This window comes from Lepidochelys kempii, chromosome 12 (genome assembly GCF_965140265.1).
Source record: "Lepidochelys kempii isolate rLepKem1 chromosome 12, rLepKem1.hap2, whole genome shotgun sequence".
Taxonomy (NCBI): Eukaryota; Metazoa; Chordata; order Testudines; family Cheloniidae; genus Lepidochelys; species Lepidochelys kempii.
In genome coordinates, this window is record NC_133267.1 from 5,758,466 (window position 1) to 5,775,163 (window position 16,698).

Consider the following 16,698-nt stretch of genomic DNA (forward strand, 5'->3'; position numbering starts at 1 on the left):
TTCCTCGCAGGAGTGCTGGGTGCAGAGATGGACACTGCTTGTGGTGCCATGGGGTGGTTCCAGCTAGCGGGGGTCAGCATTACTATTCGCAGGGTTTGCAGGGCTCCGCCCCGCTCTCCAGTGACTTAGTAGCAAACAGAGTCCCAGGGTCTGTGCCCCAGCCTGTAACCAGTCTCCTGGGGGTGCCCCTGTAGTGGGCCTGGCCCCAAGGTTTCACACCGTTGCACCAGGGCAGGCCTGTGACCTCGAAGACTCTGAGACTGGGCAGTCGGCACCAGTGACCCCGTCTCTCTCCGTGGCTCCCTGCACCGAATCCAGCCCAGCCAGACTCCTGTAGGAGGCCTGTGCTGTCCCCTGTCAGGGCGCAGTGCTCTCAGTGAGTATTTACAGTGACACAGGCAACCTCTCCAAACCACGGTACCATCGACTGGTCACCTGGCTGCAGAATCTGAACCTACTGGGTTTAGCTCAGAGAGGCAGAAGTTAAGCCATGGTCCACCCTGGCTAAGCCAGCACCATGATGGACCAGTCAACCTGTGATGGACTCATCTCTGACTCTCTCCCGTCACCTGTTTGTCTCCCCAAGTTCACACTCCTGAGTCCCCACAAAAAGCCCCTTTCTTTCAGTCACCTGACACCCTGTTCTCCACCTCAGTACCCAAATCCTGGGAAATCCTGCTCTTAGATGTTGATCATTCGGACCTTGGGCCGTCTCTTTGTCTCACTGGACCCTGTGTTGATTTGGGTTGGTTTGAGCCAGTTCTTTAATGACTCTGTTTTCCCTCCCAGACAGTGAGGTGACACTCACACCTCCTGTGCTGTTCCAGGATCAGTGTTAACCCCTTTACACCCGCTGGGTAGCAATGCACCATGCGGAGGGAAACTGAGGCATGCCCTCGAAGTCATACAAATATTACAGAATATTCTCACTTCTTCACACATTCCCCCTTGATAAGGAAGAGAACAGGCCCTGGCTGGTACCTCCAGACTTGCCATGCACGTGTCTGGCAGCCCTGACTCTTGCAGGGGGACATTCACCCAAGCAGAGGGCCAGCCAGGCCTTGGTATTGCTTATACCCCACTTAAATCCTAGTTAGAGGGCTCAAATGGTGCCTACATCTTGTGCTCTGTGGGGTGAATGTCTCCCCTCGTGAACTGGATCTCTCTTGGGATCCCTGGTTCCTGGGGGAAGCGAGGAAGGTTCCTCTTTCAATCTCTGTGTCTTCCTCTCCGCAAATTCCCTTCCTTCGCCATATCTGGCTGCAGCATCTCACCAGCAGCTGGGGACACGGGGACCAGGCTGCTCAAGAGTCAGGTTCCCTGCTCTCCACACACAGCCCTGCCCTCTGCAGCTGCTCGTCTGCTGCGGTCCAGGCAGTGATGTGGGGCTGGGCATCAGTCCCACCTGGTTCAGCTGCGGGCTCTGCTTTACTGGGCTGGCGTTCCCTCTGGCCAGGTGAACCTCAAGGAGCAGGGGCAGCTGATGCGGCAGGATGAGTTCACCATCTGGCTGGGCCGTAAGAAGTGCCAGAGACACGTCTTCCTGTTTGAGGACCTGATTCTCTTCAGCAAGCCCAAGAGGATCGAGGGAGGCTTCGACGTGTACATCTACAAGCGCTCGTTCAAGGTCAGGCTTGCTCCACACAGTAGCGCCTCTGGGGGGCGTTCTTGGGCACACTCTTACTACTGCCTGTCACCTGTATTGCGGGAACCCCTCGGAGCCCAGACCTGGGCCAGGACCCCCCAGTGCCAGGCACTGTACAGACGCAGGGCGGAGAGATGGTCCCTGCCCAGGCAGCTCACGGTGTAGCAGACGGGCTCCAGAGGGAGACGATAAGCGTATGGCCCTGTGTTCCCTGCTGGGCCAGGGCTGGCAGGGCACTGCTCTCCTCTGCTGCTGCACTGCCAGGCGAGAGGGGGCTGGGCCTCATCAGCCTTCACCATGAGGGTCATGCTGGCCAGGGGGCTGAATTCTCTCGGCTTCTCCAGGGGTGTGCTGGAGAGTGGGACGTGGTCCATGGCATGGGCTGAGGGGGTGCAATCCAGGACGGATCCGTGGCCCCCCCCTTCCCAGTGCCCCCGTAGCTCTCCTGAGCATTGCGTGTTCCCTCTCCCCAGACGGCAGATATCGGCCTGACGGAGAACACCGGGGACAGCGGCCTGCGCTTTGAGATCTGGTTCCGACGGCGGAAGTCCAGCGATACGTACGTCCTCCAGGCCAGCACAGCAGAGACCAAGCAAGTCTGGACCAAGGACATTGCCAAGATCCTGTGGCAGCAGGCCACCCGCAATAAAGGTGCGGCCCCTCCCCATGGCACCTCCATCCCTTGAGGGCTCCTTGGGTACCTGGGTCTGGATGCTGCTCTCCACATTGGCCCAGGGAACCTGGTTCCTGGGAACTTTGTGTAGGTGCTTTGCCGCGTACGGTCTGGAACGACAACACTCCCTAGGTCTTTCCCTCTGTCGATCGTACCGCACGTCTGTGTCCCTCTCCCCGTGCTGTCCAGGCTGAGGGACAGAGACTTGCCCAGGGTCACTCAGCAAATCGGTGGCCGAGCCAGGTGTCACAGCTCCCCAGGGTCTGTGCTCCTTGAGGAGCCCCCTTCGTGCGCCAGACCCCCTCAGGGTCCCGCTTAGGGTGACCAGATTCTCAATTTTATAGGGACAGTTCCGATTTTTGGGTCTTTTTCTTACATAGGCTCCTATTACACCCCACACCCTATCCTGATTTTTCACACTTGCTGTCTGGTCACCCTCGTCCCACTCTTCCTTCAGGGCAGGACACGCGTCCGCACCGCCTCCAAGACTGAGCTCCTGGGGTTCACACCAGGAGCTCGGCCCAGCAAGTCCAGCTGAGGTGGAACTTGAGTGATGCGGTTGTACTGACCTAATTTCCTAGTGTTTTCCTTAGCCTACCCTAAGAGCAACCATAATCCTTTCCCCCACTCTGATAGCAATGCAAACCATGGGGGAAACTGAGGCACACATAAGACTATTACAATAAATTCCCACTTTTGTTACACCAACATGAGAACTCGGGTCTCCTGAGTCCTAGGGCAATGTCCCTTCCAGGAGGCCACACAGGCTACCAGCCCTGCACCCCTATGCTGGGGCTTGCAGTGCAGCACCCATCTCCCCCAGGCATGCAGCTGAAGACCCTCCATCCAGAGCCCGACCCCGCACTCGGCCTTGGCCAGAGCTCCCACAGCTGGAGGCTCTGAGCTGCCAGTCCTGGTGGGGCTCGCTCGCTTGTTTGCCAACTCTCCCAGCGGAGCATCCCCCGAGCAGTGAGTGGCAAAGGAGCCGGGCCCGATGCTTCACTACCAGGGCTCCAGCAGCCTGCTAGGGGGGTTTGTGGGCTCAGGGCTCCTGGCCCAGTCCCAGGGGATCAGTGCAGTCTCCTCTGTGCTGGAGACGGGGGAGAGCCGCACTTCGCTCTATGCTCCGCTGCTGTCTCCCCAGAAATCCGCAGGCAGGAGATGGTGTCCATGGGGGTAGGGAACAAGCCGTTTCTCGACATCACGCCCAGCGAGGCAGCTATCAACGACCGCGCCATCGATTACATCATGAAGGGCAGAGGTAGGTGCCAGCCCCATTGCCCCTCCGCCCAGAGCCAGCGCAGGGCTGACGCTCACGGCTTTGTTTTGTGGCAGGAGCTCGGACGAGGGCCTCCATCGCGGTGTCTCTGTTTGACCACTCCAACCCCTACAAGAGAGCCCAGACGCCTCTCTCTGCTGGCGCCCCCTCCGCCTACAGCCCTTCGTCCTCCTCCCTGCTCGGGCCCCTCAACCTGCACGTGTACCTGGAGCAGGCCCTGCTGCCGGGCGTGCTGGCCCCCGGCCGCCCCTTCCACGCCGGCGCCTGCATCGAGGAAGATGAGCAGGAGCATGAGACCAGCAGCCAGCCTTCGCTGAGTACGTATGAGCGGACAGCCGCTGGGCACGCAGGGAGCCCCCTGCCACCTGCACAGCCCCAGCGCAGAGCCCTGAGCTTCCTTGGGCACCTCCCTCACCATCAGGCCGGGCCCCTGGGCAGGGCAGTGACAACTCCTCCCCTCCAGCTCCCCGCAGAGCCCTGCTTACGCAGGCTTCACCTGTTCCCTTCCCATGGGCCTGTCTCCCTCTGCCCCTGTTTGCTGAGGGGTTACGATGGGCACTGCTGCCCATGGGACCCAGCTCTGATGCTGTCCCCCAAGCCCTCTGCCTGTGTGAATTCGACATGAGACAGTTAGTGCTTCGTGGTGTCTGTTTTCCCAGGCCCCAAGCGCGGCTCTGCCAGCTTTAGGCAGGGTCCTGGGCGCCCCCGCACTCTCGGTCCGTGGGGTACCCTTTTCTTACCACCCTTCCTGAAGGAACTGGTGGGGTGACCACCCCCCAACCCTTACAGCTCCACATGTCACCTCTGCAGAGCTCGCCTGCGCCTCACGCCAGGGTGTAGAGCTGTGTGCTGCCCATGGGGAGGGGGCAGAGGGACACTCCCCTGTTCTGCCATCAGATACTGGGGAGCCCCCGGCACAGCAGCCCTGGGACTTGTACGCCCAGCTCAGTGGAGATACCCGCAGGAGGGGTCCGAGTAGGAACCTGCAGCCTCCTCTGGCATGTTAGCAGGGTCATCATCTGAACAAGCAGCTCTAAAGCAGGCCACCTTTTGTCAGTGGTGGGGAGCTCTCAGACAGGCCTGGGGTCTGCACTGGGGCGTGCTGCACCCTAGGGAAGAAATGGATCCATCTTACCTGGCCTTCATCACCATACCCTCATAACGTCACACTCATTTCTCCTCACAGCCCCCAGCGAGGCAGAGCAGGGCCGTTATCCCCATTGCACAGATGGGAAACTGAGGCACAGATAGACTGAGTGGCTTGCTCAGGCTCATCCAGATAAGGAACTGACTCCAGGGCTCTAATCCCCCACTGTTGTCCTATCACTAAACCACCCTTCCACATCCAAGGCCCACCTGCATAACAGCTTCCCCCTGCCAAGCACCTTTCAGCCCGAGTGCTTTCGCCCGGATAGACTGGGAGCACTTGCCCCCGGCCGGAAGGCAGCCGCCCTGGGTGGGACACGGTAACTCGTTAGTAGCGCACAGAGTCTAGGGCGAAGCAGTTCGTCTCCAGTTGACATTGCCGGGGAGATGTATGGAGGGAGAAGGCCAGGACGCCTTGTCTAGCACGACTGCTGCAGCATGTGCCATGGGGCTTTTAACCACCCAAGGGCTCCCGGCTCCCCCGACTTGTGCCCTCCAAAGGCCCCCTCCCTGCTCAGCTCATGCTGAACCCCCGCTCCCCCCGCTGACTCTCCAGTGCTGTGAGTGTTAGCCAGGCCCGTGGGCAGCCTGCCCTGGGGTGGGGTGGCCACGGGCTGCACAGACATGCGCCATGGAGCCTGGGGTGTGCAGCCCGGGATTAGCTCGTGTGGCTGCACCTGAGCAGGTCGTTTGGTCACCAATCCGTGGTCCCTTACGGGTGGTTCCTGCCCTCTCTCCTCCCAGCGACGGAGAGCTCCGAGTCCTCCCAGTGCCTGTCGGGCAGCGGCTCCGACAGCGGCTGTGTCTCCAGCGTCCCCCAGGAAAGCTTCTGTGACGACGTGGGCTCGCCGGCGTACACGCCGCGGGGCTCCCGGCACAGCGCCACGCTCACCTCCCCGCTGGACGAGAACCCCAACTTCGCCAAACGCCAGTACAGGTCTGCGGTGAGTTAAAGCAGCTCACGCCCCCCACGTGCACGACAGCGCCGCGGCATGGCTGCAGGCTGCCCCCCAGCAACAGCTGCTGCACCTGCGTGACCCCGGCGGGGACACGAGACTTCCTCCTGCACAGCTGGGTGACAAAGCTCACGTTGCCTCCAGAGAGTCAGGCTGGACCCCCGAGTGTTGTGGGATCCTGACAAAACAACTGGACACCGCCCTGAGGAGGGAGCTGCCGTTCCCTCTGCTGTGCCGTTCCCAGAGGGTACTCAATGCCGGCACGCACATAGCCACGCCTGGGCATTGGCAAGCACGTTTGAGCTACTGCTCTGCAGAATAATGGAGCTTGGGAGGGGCTGTCCCACAGCTCCTTTCCCAGGGAAGGGCTGGGTGTGCTCTGGGGGGAACGGGATGCAGGAGTCCCAGGTGGGACACTCATGAGTTTGAATGTTCTGTTACCATGTCTCCTTGGCATCCCTCTGACTTGCCAGCCCTTTACTCTTCCCAGCCTAGCAGGATGGTGTCCCCTAACGCTGGCTTCTCTCCGCAGACAGCAGGCCCGGTCACCGTGAGCCCCTCGACAGTTGTGTGAGCCCCTCTGCACAAGTGTTCTGCCTCAAGGCGCAGAGCTGTAAGTAGCTGCTGGGGGGAGGTCAGTGCTGGCCGGGTTTGGCAGCCGTGCCGAGCCAGGAGAATCTCAGCCATGGCTCCATGTTAATGATGGCTGCTGGCTAACCCCTGAGATTGTGGGCCAGCTGCTTAGAGACACGTTGCAGGGTCTGGCTGAGGCAGTGTGTAAACGAGTCCTTACCAAGGATATGCGGGCGCTAGCTTGGGTCTAGTCTCTGTGCCGTTGGCCCAGGGAGGATCCTTGGGCTGGCTTTGACCCAGCCATCTAGCCGCTGCCCTGTCTCTTCTTTGCCAACATCCTGCTGCACCCCAGCCCCTCTGACTTGACGCTGAGAGTCAGCCATGTTTCCCCCAAGGCTGCTGCTAGCTCACTGTCTCCGTGTCTGTCCCCTGAGCCTAAGGAGACAGGGCCCTCATTAGCAGAGTTTGTTAGGAAGGCCGGACCCTGAGACGGCCTGGTTCTGCTTGTCTGCCCTGAGGCCCACCCTCAGCTCTGCACTGTTGCTAGGGGACTGCAGCTGTCCTGCCGATGCAGGTTTGGGAGGGCAGGCCACACATGGGACTCCAAGAGAGCTCCATTGATGCTTCTCAGGCAGCCCCGGGGAGAGCTGCCGAAGGGGACACCACATGACTCACTCCTGAGCACAAGTATATCTGAGAGCAGCTGACACAAACATCGCCCCCTTCCTCGGGCCATGGAACATGACACTGGGGGCCAGCAGCTGCTGTTCCTGCAGGGGGGTTGACACAGTCTCGTTTCTTTTCTAGTAGAAGGGGGAGGATCCAACCCTGGGAAACTTCCAGATCTGCAGCCAAACGTGGTGACTCAGTCCTCACTCCGCTTCTTAACCAAAAGCCCCCTACCCTGGAACCAACAAAGCCAGCATGAAAAGGGGGGATGCAGGATTGGGGCAAGTGGGGCTCCTCCTTCCTGTGCATCATCCGTGTCCCTGTCCATGGTCCAGTTGATGCTTGTGTTAGTCGGCTGGTTCGTTTGGGGTTTGCTGACTGTGTTCACATGGCAACATGTCACCAGAGTGTAGATCAGGGTTCTGTGACCTGCCGGAGGCAGAGCGAAATCAAATTCACAGGCAAAGCTGGAAGCTCCATAACAACGGTGCGCTGGGTGCGGATCAGAACCCAGCCCTGTTGTCTGAATTAGGCTACGGTGTCAGGACTCTGAGATTGGGGCGGAGGTCAGGCTCCCTTTCCTCTCCAGCAGGGAAAGCCCGTGCTGTGGCTGCAGCCTTGTGAGGGTGAGGGGCACTCTCAGGATGTGGGAAAGCACCTTGCTGTCAGGACCCTGGCCCAGCAAAACCCAGAAGGGCCATGCTGGATTTTCATACAAGCTTGGAGGGAATAGCTTGTGAAACGGCTGTTTGCTTAGCCTTATGATTAATCTGGGTTGCAAAATGCACTTGGCACTAATAACACGTTCGTTCTTGGGTGGCTGCTTAGCGATTTAGAGGCTGGGGTCTATTACTGAAGTAGGTGAGTGAGTTCTGTGGCCTGCAATGTGCAGGAGGTCACAGAATCATAGAACCGTAGGGCTAGAAGGGGCCGCAAGGGTCACCTAGTCTAACCCCTGTCAAGATGCAGGATTTGTTGTATCTAAACCATTCGTGACAGATGGCTCCAGCCTCCTTTTGAAAACCTCCAGTGAAGGAGCTTCCATGACATCCCTAGTCAGACTAGATGATCATGATGTTCCCTTCTGCCCTTAACATCCGTGAATCTAGGAAATTAATTAAGAAGGTGATTGGTGAGACACCCAGAGAGACTCCATGAGGTATATTAATAACATGGCCAATATAAGCAAAGTCACAGAACTAGGAAAACAAAATTAAAATAACAGCAGAATCCACATCATGTGCACTCATGACGAGGACCCTACCAAATTCAGGGCCATGACAAACGCATCACAGATGGTGAAATCTGGTCTCCACCCCGTGAAATCTGGTCTTTTGTGTGTTTTTACCCTATGCCATACAGATTTCACGGGGGGAGACCAGCATTTCTCAAACTGGGGGTCCTGACCCAAAAGGGAGTTGCGGGGGGGGGCACAAGGTTATTTCAGGGGGGTTGAGGTATTGCCACCCTTACTTCTGCGCTGCCTTCACAGCTGGGCGGCCAGAGAGCGGCGGCTGCTGACGGCTCTGCGGGCAGCAGCCCAGAAGTGAAGGTGGCCATACCCATCCCAGGCCATCCTGACTTCTGCGCTGCTGCTGGCCGCAGCTCTGCCTTCAGAGCTGGGCTCCCGGCCAGCAGCTGCCGCTCTCCGGCTGCCTAGCCCTGATGGTATAGTAACACAACCCCCCCTACAATAACCTTGCGAACCCCCACCCCCACACACACACACTCACCTTCTTTTCAGGTCAGGACCCTACAATTACAACACCATGAAATTTCAGATTGAATTAGCTGAAATCATGAAATTTATTATTTTTAAAATCCTATCACCAAGAAACTGACCAAATGGACCGTGAATTGGGTGGGCCCTATCCATGAATCTGCAGGGCTGGGTTCCCCGTTAAAACGAGATAAGCATTAAAGCTGCCACCACGCTGCTATCCCACAGTTCCCTGCGAGGGCTGGGTTTGATTCCCTTTCAGACACCTATTCCTTACACCCACCTACCCCTGAGACCATAGTTGATTCTGTTTGTGCCTCTTGTCAATACGTGTCACTCCGGCTGTCCATCGCTGGGGCTCTGACAAGTGTCGTAAGTGTTCGCACAGATTGGAGGGTCTCTGCACAGTGCAGCTAAGGAGTCTGGCTAAATAAAGTCTTTGCAGTCTGACAGTTTCTCTCAAGACACATATGGCTAAATCTTCCAACCCAAGGTTGCTTGCTTTTGTTAACTTTCATGAGGCCTCATGTGGTCTTCTGCTAACAATTCTTACCCAGCGAAATGCTTCCGGCTCGTATGTTAAAATAAGCTTTTAGTTCTTTGCTTACTCCTACTTGCAGAACGGCTTTAGTTTCAGGGGCACTCATTTAACAAGCATCTTACCTCCTTCTAAATTGTAACTGACGATTTACCTGATCCGCTGAGCTCAGGTCATGGGTCAAAGGTCAACACTGCACATGGGGAAGTGGCGACCTACATCTCGCTGCAGCAGTCGTCACGGGGACTGTACCCCCGGGTAGAGTGCAGCAAGCCTAACCATTGCCTGGTGCTGTGTTCCAGGTCTGATCACTGGTTCCATTGAACCCACGGAAGAGTCCACGTCTCTGACCGGCACAAGGAGACTGGAGATGTTCAAGCCCAACCACAGGCTCGTCAAACCAGTCCAGCACGGGCACTTGGCTGGGGAGCGCCCCCAATTAGTGCCCTGTTAACTAGACGCCACCACTGGCGTGTTGGAGGGGCAGTTAGTCCTTTATTTATAAATGTATTAACACGTAACGTAGCAATTTGCAAAGACAGAGTATTTTGGAAGCTCTGGACTGTACAGATTTTGTTACTTGTTTTGTTATAACGTTTATGGAAGGGCTCGAGGAGGAAACGAACAAGGTATTTAATAAAAGTAGCGCCATTTCCATTTGGGCTGCGTGCTGCGCCGCAGCGTGAGATCGGCGGCCTCCCTTTTGTTTTAGATTGGCTAGTGTAGCGATAATTTATTTCCTTGGCTTAACACTCCTGTTTTAATCAAACCAGGTTCATTGTTACGTCAGGTGCTTGCCGTGCTGAGCTGCTCCCTGCCTTAGTACCACTATGAGCTGTCAGTGTCTCCCACCTCCCCGTTTGACTGCTGGGAAGATTGACCCCAGAACCCTACAAAACCAGACATCCCCCTGGGCAGCAGAGTAGTGTTCCCAGGGCAGATGTGGGGAGGCCCCAGCACAGCAGCGGTGCCAGAGCAGGTCAGAGGCGACGTCAGTGGGAGCCGTCCTGCAGAAGCCAGATGTGCTCTCCTGGCTCTGCAGCACGCCTGTTGGAGAGAAGAAGGGAACTGTTCATGCTGTCCAGCCCCAGCTCAGTTGCTGTCTTTGTGGCAGCCCTCACAGGCGGCAGCCAGGCCTAAGGGCATGAGGCATAAGGGGCAAAGTCAGCATTGTGGAGAGGCCGTTACAGAAGGAACTGGGGGGGTGCCCAGTGTGGCTGGGCGGAATGGCGGTTTGCTGGCCTGGTCTGCCTTTGCCTTTGTCGTGTGTTCTAGGCCCATTCAGATGCCCAGCCCCAGCATGTGGTGGTGGTAATCAAAGTAGCACGGACCAGAGCCCCTGTCTGAGCACAGCAGCTACGGAGTGTGTTGAGCCCAGATTATTATGCCACTGAAACAGGCAAGGCCCCAGCTTTAATGTGGTGTAATTCCAGTAGAGACACGCATTTGCCTGTGTGCGATGCGCCCCTTAGGACAGTTCGAGCTCCTCGGTAAGCGCCGTCAGGGAAGTTTGACTTTACTGACACCGCAAGGGCTTGTTTGGCTTGGAATCCTTTCATTTAACATGTAGTGGGGGAAATGCAAACCTGCTGGCTGAGAGCATGTTTACTTAGGGCTTCTTCAAGTGCTGCAAACCTTTAGCCCCCAGCTTTTGCAACACGTACACACACCTTAATAATAGTAGGGAGCAGCCAACTTGGCCTTAATAATAGTAGGGAGCAGCCAACTGCTTAACTAGTTTCTCTGCATAGCTGCTGGTTTGGGTCCATTCACAGTTCAGTGCTTTCTAGGCTCAGAAACGCTCACCCTCCTGGGCACACATTTAGCCTTTGCATATCAGCCCTGTTCCTTTTCGTTTGGAAATGTACATAGGACACTTCTTTGATGTTCCATTAATAAGCTGATACTTTTTCAGTCTTACTCCTTTTTAGATGTCAAAATGGAAGATGATTGACATTTTGGTACAATAATGTGTGGTGAACAATTGGCCAGGGACGATTTTAGAACCCGGTGTGTAAAAATCTCTAGCTAATTCTAAGCTTTGTGCCTCAACACAGTGCTAGCGAATACCACTAACGAGGGAGAGACTTTACCAACAAACCAAGGGGCACATGGAACTACCATTGTGACCAATTTCTGAAATTCCTGTTACAGAGGTTTCTGCATTGCTGGAAGAATCTTTAGAAATGTTCAGCTGCCACCTGGTTTTCCAGGATTTGATTTCACAGCCTAATAAAGGTTATTTTCTTCGTATGCGGTTGATTTGTGTTGCATGTCCATGTTGGGGCCAGGAGACGGGAAGCTGGAATGTGGAATGCATGCTGTCACGCAGCCACAGGATTAGTGTTACGCCCCACCCCCAGCTTTGGAACAGTCCAAGGGGGTCTCACTCTTCCTTCAGGGTAGGCCACATGGCTTCACTGCATTCTAAAACTGGATTTCGGGGGCATCAGTACTCCTGCTTCATTCCAGAAGCTCTGTTCAGCCGGTCCAGCTGAAAGAGGCTTGTGCACTCTTCAGGGATTCATGCACCTCAGCAAGTATTTACAGTGACACCCAAGCAGCCGGGTTTAAACTGGAACACAGCATAGAGAGGCTTCAGGGTAGCATCGAGAAATGAAGGTTAAAGCATGGTCCATTCTGCTACAGCCAAGCTGTTCAGGCTCTCGCTGTCTCTCAGTCTCACCTCCTTAGTGCGTTTCCCAGGGCCGAGCCCCCAACGCCCTCCACCTCACACATACCCAGTCCTTTGTTCTCGAGCGGGGGTCTGTGCCCAGCTTCCCTCCTGAGAGGTGGGGGAATCCTCCTCCCTCTGGGGCACTGGTTGCTGGGTGTCATGTCCCGGTGAGTGGGTTTTCCACTGTCTTGGATTTTTCATTGATGGGGGGGGGGGGGGGGGCATCAGTCTTTTTTTGTAAAGACCCGTTCAGGCGCAGATAAGTAGACAACATTCGTACCTACAGTTCCCAGTCTGCTCGAAGAGAAAACCACCCTTTTTCCTCCAGTGGGTACTAACGCAGCACAGAGGGGAACTTGAGGCATGCAGCAGGGTCATTCCAGAGAATTCCCACTTCATCACACATGCACATTAGACAGCAGCAGGCACTGCCCTTAATGTGAGGCTGCAACCGAGGCCAGCGTTTGCTTCCCATAAAAGCCGCAAACGAAGGCCGACTGGCCAAAACGTTACGGCAGGCATGAGCCGAAACTAAACTTTTCTCCCCATAGCAGGCAAGGGGCAGAGTCAGTTTACGGGGCTAAGCTGCTTGGGCTCTAATGCACAGGCCCAGTGTTGCTCAAATGCACATTTTCAAAGTTACTATTTGTACAGCATAGTAAGGCTGCGCCAACCAGCTAAAAACAGGGTGTCATATGACTGCTGGGGGAACCCCTCTGCTTTCATTCAAAGCAGGCCTAGCAAAGCCTGTATCCTGGCATCAGGGCCATTTCTCTGGCAATTGAATCCCCTGCCCACCCCCGAAGCCTGACATTAATCTAACAAGGTGCAGGTGGTTAGAAAATTCTTCAACCCTAATTTGCCCAAATGGAGTCAGGTCACCGAGCCGTGCAGTGGAGGCCTCATCGACCCCACAGAGCCCCCAGGGCTGCTCAGCGAGGCAAAGGGGGAGGTGCGCTGACGCTACGTGCCTGTCAGTCACGCCTGTCTCAGGAGAGCCGCAGGTCGTGTTTCCACATACGAACCAGGGCATTACATTAGAGCACGTGGGCCAGGGTCTGTCACCTTTACGCTGCCTTGTGGTCAAGGTCAGGGTGGCAGCACGGGGAGGGGGGGGGCGTGAGAGAGACACACACACCAGAAAACCGACAGCCTGTGATCACAGGGTTTCTCCTCCACCCACACAGAAGGAAAGCTGAGAGGCCAGCGTCTCTCCTGGGGCAGTTCCAGGCGTTCAGAGGCCTGAACTCGCAATGGTCTTTTTCAACTTGTTTTGTTTCTGGTAAATTTAACCTAATTCTGCATTTCCTGCTTCTTCATATTTTTGGGTTTCGGTAGTTGGTTTGCATTCACTAAAAGTTTTGTGTAAGTTTTTCTAGGGCTTCAGTGCCTGGTTCTCTCAACCTTAATTCATCTTAGAAAGGCTTTTCAGCTGGGACCTGGCTAACCTTCCACATCATTAATGGCGGATTTACCAGCTGAGCTGTCAGAAGCAAGGACAGACATTTCACAGCGAGAAACAGCCAGGTCAAACTTTATTAAAGCTCCTGTAAATTATTTTCCCAAGCCAAAATATGAGATGGATTTGGAATACCCTTTCTTTACCAGTAAATCAATGCAGTGACTGTACTTCCATGCAAATGGCAGTGTAAACTGAAAGGAATAATCAAAGAGACAGTTACACATCAATCAGAATTCAGAGCAGTGCACTAGTACGGCTCCTAAGAGAGTAACAGAATTGTAGGCCTGGAGGTGACCTTGCAGGGTCATCTAGTCCACCCCTGCACGCATGGCAGGACTCATTATCTAGACCAGGGGTCTCAAACACGCGGCCCGCGGGGTTATTTTCTGCGGCCCGCCAGCTCCCTGTGCCTGCCTGCCCTGCCCCTGCACCGCTCCGGGAAGCGGCCAGGACCTGGGGGGGCGGTCTGTGTGTTGCCTGCCCTAGGAGGTCCTGCCCCCGGTGCACGCCTGGCCGGACCCGTCCCCCAAACCCTTTCTGCAGCCGAACCCCCTGCCCTGAGCCCCCTGCTGCACCCCACACCCCTCCTGCACCCCGACCCCCTGCCTTAATCCCCCTGCTCCATCCCTCCTGCACCCCAACCCCCTGCCCTGAGCTGCCTGCCACAACCTGCACCCCAACCCCCTGTCCTGAGCCACCTGACACACCCCACACCCCTCCTGCACCCCAACCCCCTGCTGTACCCTGCACCCCTCCTGCACCCCCTGGGGGCAGGGAGGGGGCGGAGTTGGGGTGGGGATTTCAGGGAAGGGGTGGGAAGAGGCAGGGCAGGGGCGGGGACTCACAGAAGGGATGGAGTCGGGGCAGCGGTGAGGGGTGGTGGTCAGTGGTGTGGCCCTCGGGCCAATGTACTAGTCCTCATGTGGCCCTTGTGGTCATTTGAGTTTGAGACCCCCTAATCTAGGCCATTCCTGAGAGGTGATTGTCTAATCTGCTCTTAAAAATCTCCAGTGATGGCGATTCCACAACCTCCCGAGGCAATTTGTTCCAGTGCTTAACCACCCTGACAGTTAGGCATAGGTATTTCCATCCTTGCTGCAATTTAAGCCTATTGCTTCCTGTCCTGTCCTCAGAGATTAAGAAGAACAATTTTTCTCCCTCCTTGTAACAACCTTTTAGGTACTATAAACTGTGATCATGTCCCCTCACAGTCTTCTCTTCTCCAGACTAACCCAACCCAATTCTTCCAATCTTCCCTCCCAGCTCATGTTTTCTAGACCTTTCATCATTTTTGTTGCTCTTCTCTGGATTTTCTCCAATTTGTCCACATCTTCCCTGAACTACTCCTCAATACTCCAATTGAGGCCTCGTTAGCTCTAGAGACGGCAAGTGTCATCGTGTCCCTTTTACAGGTGGAGAAAACGATTCCCTGAATGGCTTCAGATTTAACTGACAGATTGGTATGATTTTAAACTAATAATATTAACATCTGTACAACTTTTATCTATATATGCTGCAAACTAGCTCCTAGTTCAACCATCCCACAAGGAAAGCCGAGGAACCACAAACTAATATAAAAGCGGATAAATTTGTTCAGCATAGTCTGTCTTCAGTGATAACACAAGGCTCTTGAATGCTCTGTACTTACTTCCACCCATCTAAGTAGCTTTTCATGAACAGGTCCATCATCGTTAAAAGGGTTTGTGTTCAAGACATCAGCAACAAACTCCCTTGGTGTGATCTGTTGGGTCTAATGAAATAAAAGGTTTGTCTCAGTCGTACTCTTACCTGGTCCTGCCAATGAGCCTCGGGCTTATTCATGTGCAGAGCTGCATCCAGACCGGGTAGCCCCCAGTAATACTGATGTATACAGGACCGGGAGAGAAAACGCATTGCTCCCAGAGTGGCAGATTTGCTATATTCTTAGATCTGACTTGTGAGAAGCAACTCGGCTTCCACAGTCTGACAGGAAACACTTTTTACACACTGGCCATTGAAAAGAAGCTGCTTCCAACCCAGCTCACAGAGCCGCACAGACTGCAGGAAAGTGCAGGAGGCAGGTGGTCGCTCTTTGCTCACCCCAGCCCTAGATGACATGGTTCACTCAGTGATATAAGAAACAGACAGGTACGAGTAACAGATTTACTCACGATGACGTGTCCAGCCACAGACACCTGGCCAGCCCACAGCGAACCCTCATGTCTAGAGGTGGAGCTATGCGACTGCCTCTCACCAGGGCCTGCCTTGACCAGCAAGGTGTGGTAGCCTAGGGCTAGAGCCACAGAGAGACTTCGTCTCCTTGCCATGCAGTGTTATTCCCAGACTCCCTACAATGCACATGGGGAGAGTGAGGTGCCTAAGGGTCTGTCTACACTGCAATTAGACACCCGCGGCTGGCCCACGCCAGCTGACTCAGGCTAAGGGGCTGTTTAACTGCAGTGTAGACTTTTGGGCTGGAGCATAGCCCAAGCCCTGGGACCATCCCACCTTGCAGGGTCCTAGACCCCGGGCTCCAGCCTGGGCCTGAAGGGCTACACTGCAATTAAACAGCCCCGCAGCCCAAGCGTGGGCCAGCTGCGGGTGAATAACTGCAGGGTTAAACATATCCTACGAAAGCAATTCACGAAGCCAGCTCACTGAGCAGGAATCCTAACCCCTCTGCCCCTTAAAGGTAGCTGGGCATCTCCCTCCACAGGATTCATTGCCGAGCCCGCTCCTGGAGTCAGAGACCCGCATCCACCACACAGCCCATTGCAGCCAGTAGCCCAGTGAGCAGGGCACTCAGCAGGCATGGAGAAGCCCATGTTCAAATCCCTGCACTGGTGCTGGGACTTGACTTTAGGTCTCTCACACCCCAGCCACGTGCCCTGCCCACCAGGCTACAGCGTCACCCTCACTCTGGCCCACCCACTAGTTAATTATTTATACAAAGTGGAATGGCTTCAATAGGAGAGCACCAAAGCCTCAGGTGCAGAGCACGCATCTGGGAGGCGGGGCATGTGGCTGCCAGTCACTGCTCTAACACAGCCAGAGCAGGAAGTTGAAAACCGATCATAGCTGCGGGCCCTAACCATTGCACTGGTGGGTATTCTGGGCCATACAGCTGCCCCCAAAGTCCCAATGTGCTTGCCTCCAGCAGGCTTTTGTGCAGCCTAAAACACGCCCACCTGATGAAGCCCCACGGGTGAGCCAGGGAGGGGAACACCCAGGCTGAGAATCCAGCCAGGGGTTAGGTGTGCACTAGGGCGCTGAGCAGTTTGGTGGTGTTAGGACATTGGTGGCTTTGTGCATGCACATGGGTTGGCATGTAGCCACCTCGGGGCCTTAACCAGCAGTCACTTAGGTGCTTACGGGGCTAGG

At 55.5% G+C, this 16,698-nt stretch overlaps 2 protein-coding genes across 11 annotated transcripts in view; one reads left to right on the plus strand and one right to left on the minus strand.

The window, feature by feature from the left end:
* Positions 1-11,452, plus strand: part of PLEKHG4 (pleckstrin homology and RhoGEF domain containing G4) — a 171,011-nt gene extending 159,559 nt beyond the window's left edge. For 2 of the 5 annotated variants that reach the window (XM_073307290.1, XM_073307294.1), the window contains 7 exons: positions 1,457-1,627; positions 2,119-2,296; positions 3,463-3,579; positions 3,654-3,914; positions 5,488-5,687; positions 6,232-6,312; positions 9,502-11,452. In XM_073307290.1, the coding sequence (XP_073163391.1) occupies positions 1,457-1,627; positions 2,119-2,296; positions 3,463-3,579; positions 3,654-3,914; positions 5,488-5,687; positions 6,232-6,273 (969 nt within the window). In that variant the 3' untranslated portion in view covers positions 6,274-6,312; positions 9,502-11,452. Of the gene's footprint in view, positions 1-1,456; positions 1,628-2,118; positions 2,297-3,462; positions 3,580-3,653; positions 3,915-5,487; positions 5,688-6,231; positions 6,313-7,079; positions 8,353-9,501 lie in introns of those variants that run through there. The other 3 variants (XM_073307292.1, XM_073307291.1, XM_073307293.1) reach the window with 3 other exon arrangements.
* A 1,957-nt stretch (positions 11,453-13,409) lies between these two features.
* The window catches only part of KCTD19 (potassium channel tetramerization domain containing 19), a 50,155-nt gene continuing 46,866 nt past the window's right edge, over positions 13,410-16,698 (minus strand). For 4 of the 6 annotated variants that reach the window (XM_073307297.1, XM_073307300.1, XM_073307298.1 and 1 more), the window contains 2 exons: positions 14,987-15,088; positions 13,410-13,529 (listed from right to left, as the gene is read on the minus strand). In XM_073307297.1, coding sequence (XP_073163398.1) covers positions 13,431-13,529; positions 14,987-15,088 — 201 coding nt within the window. In that variant the 3' untranslated portion in view covers positions 13,410-13,430. Of the gene's footprint in view, positions 13,530-14,981; positions 15,089-16,698 lie in introns of those variants that run through there. The other 2 variants (XM_073307301.1, XM_073307299.1) reach the window with 1 other exon arrangement.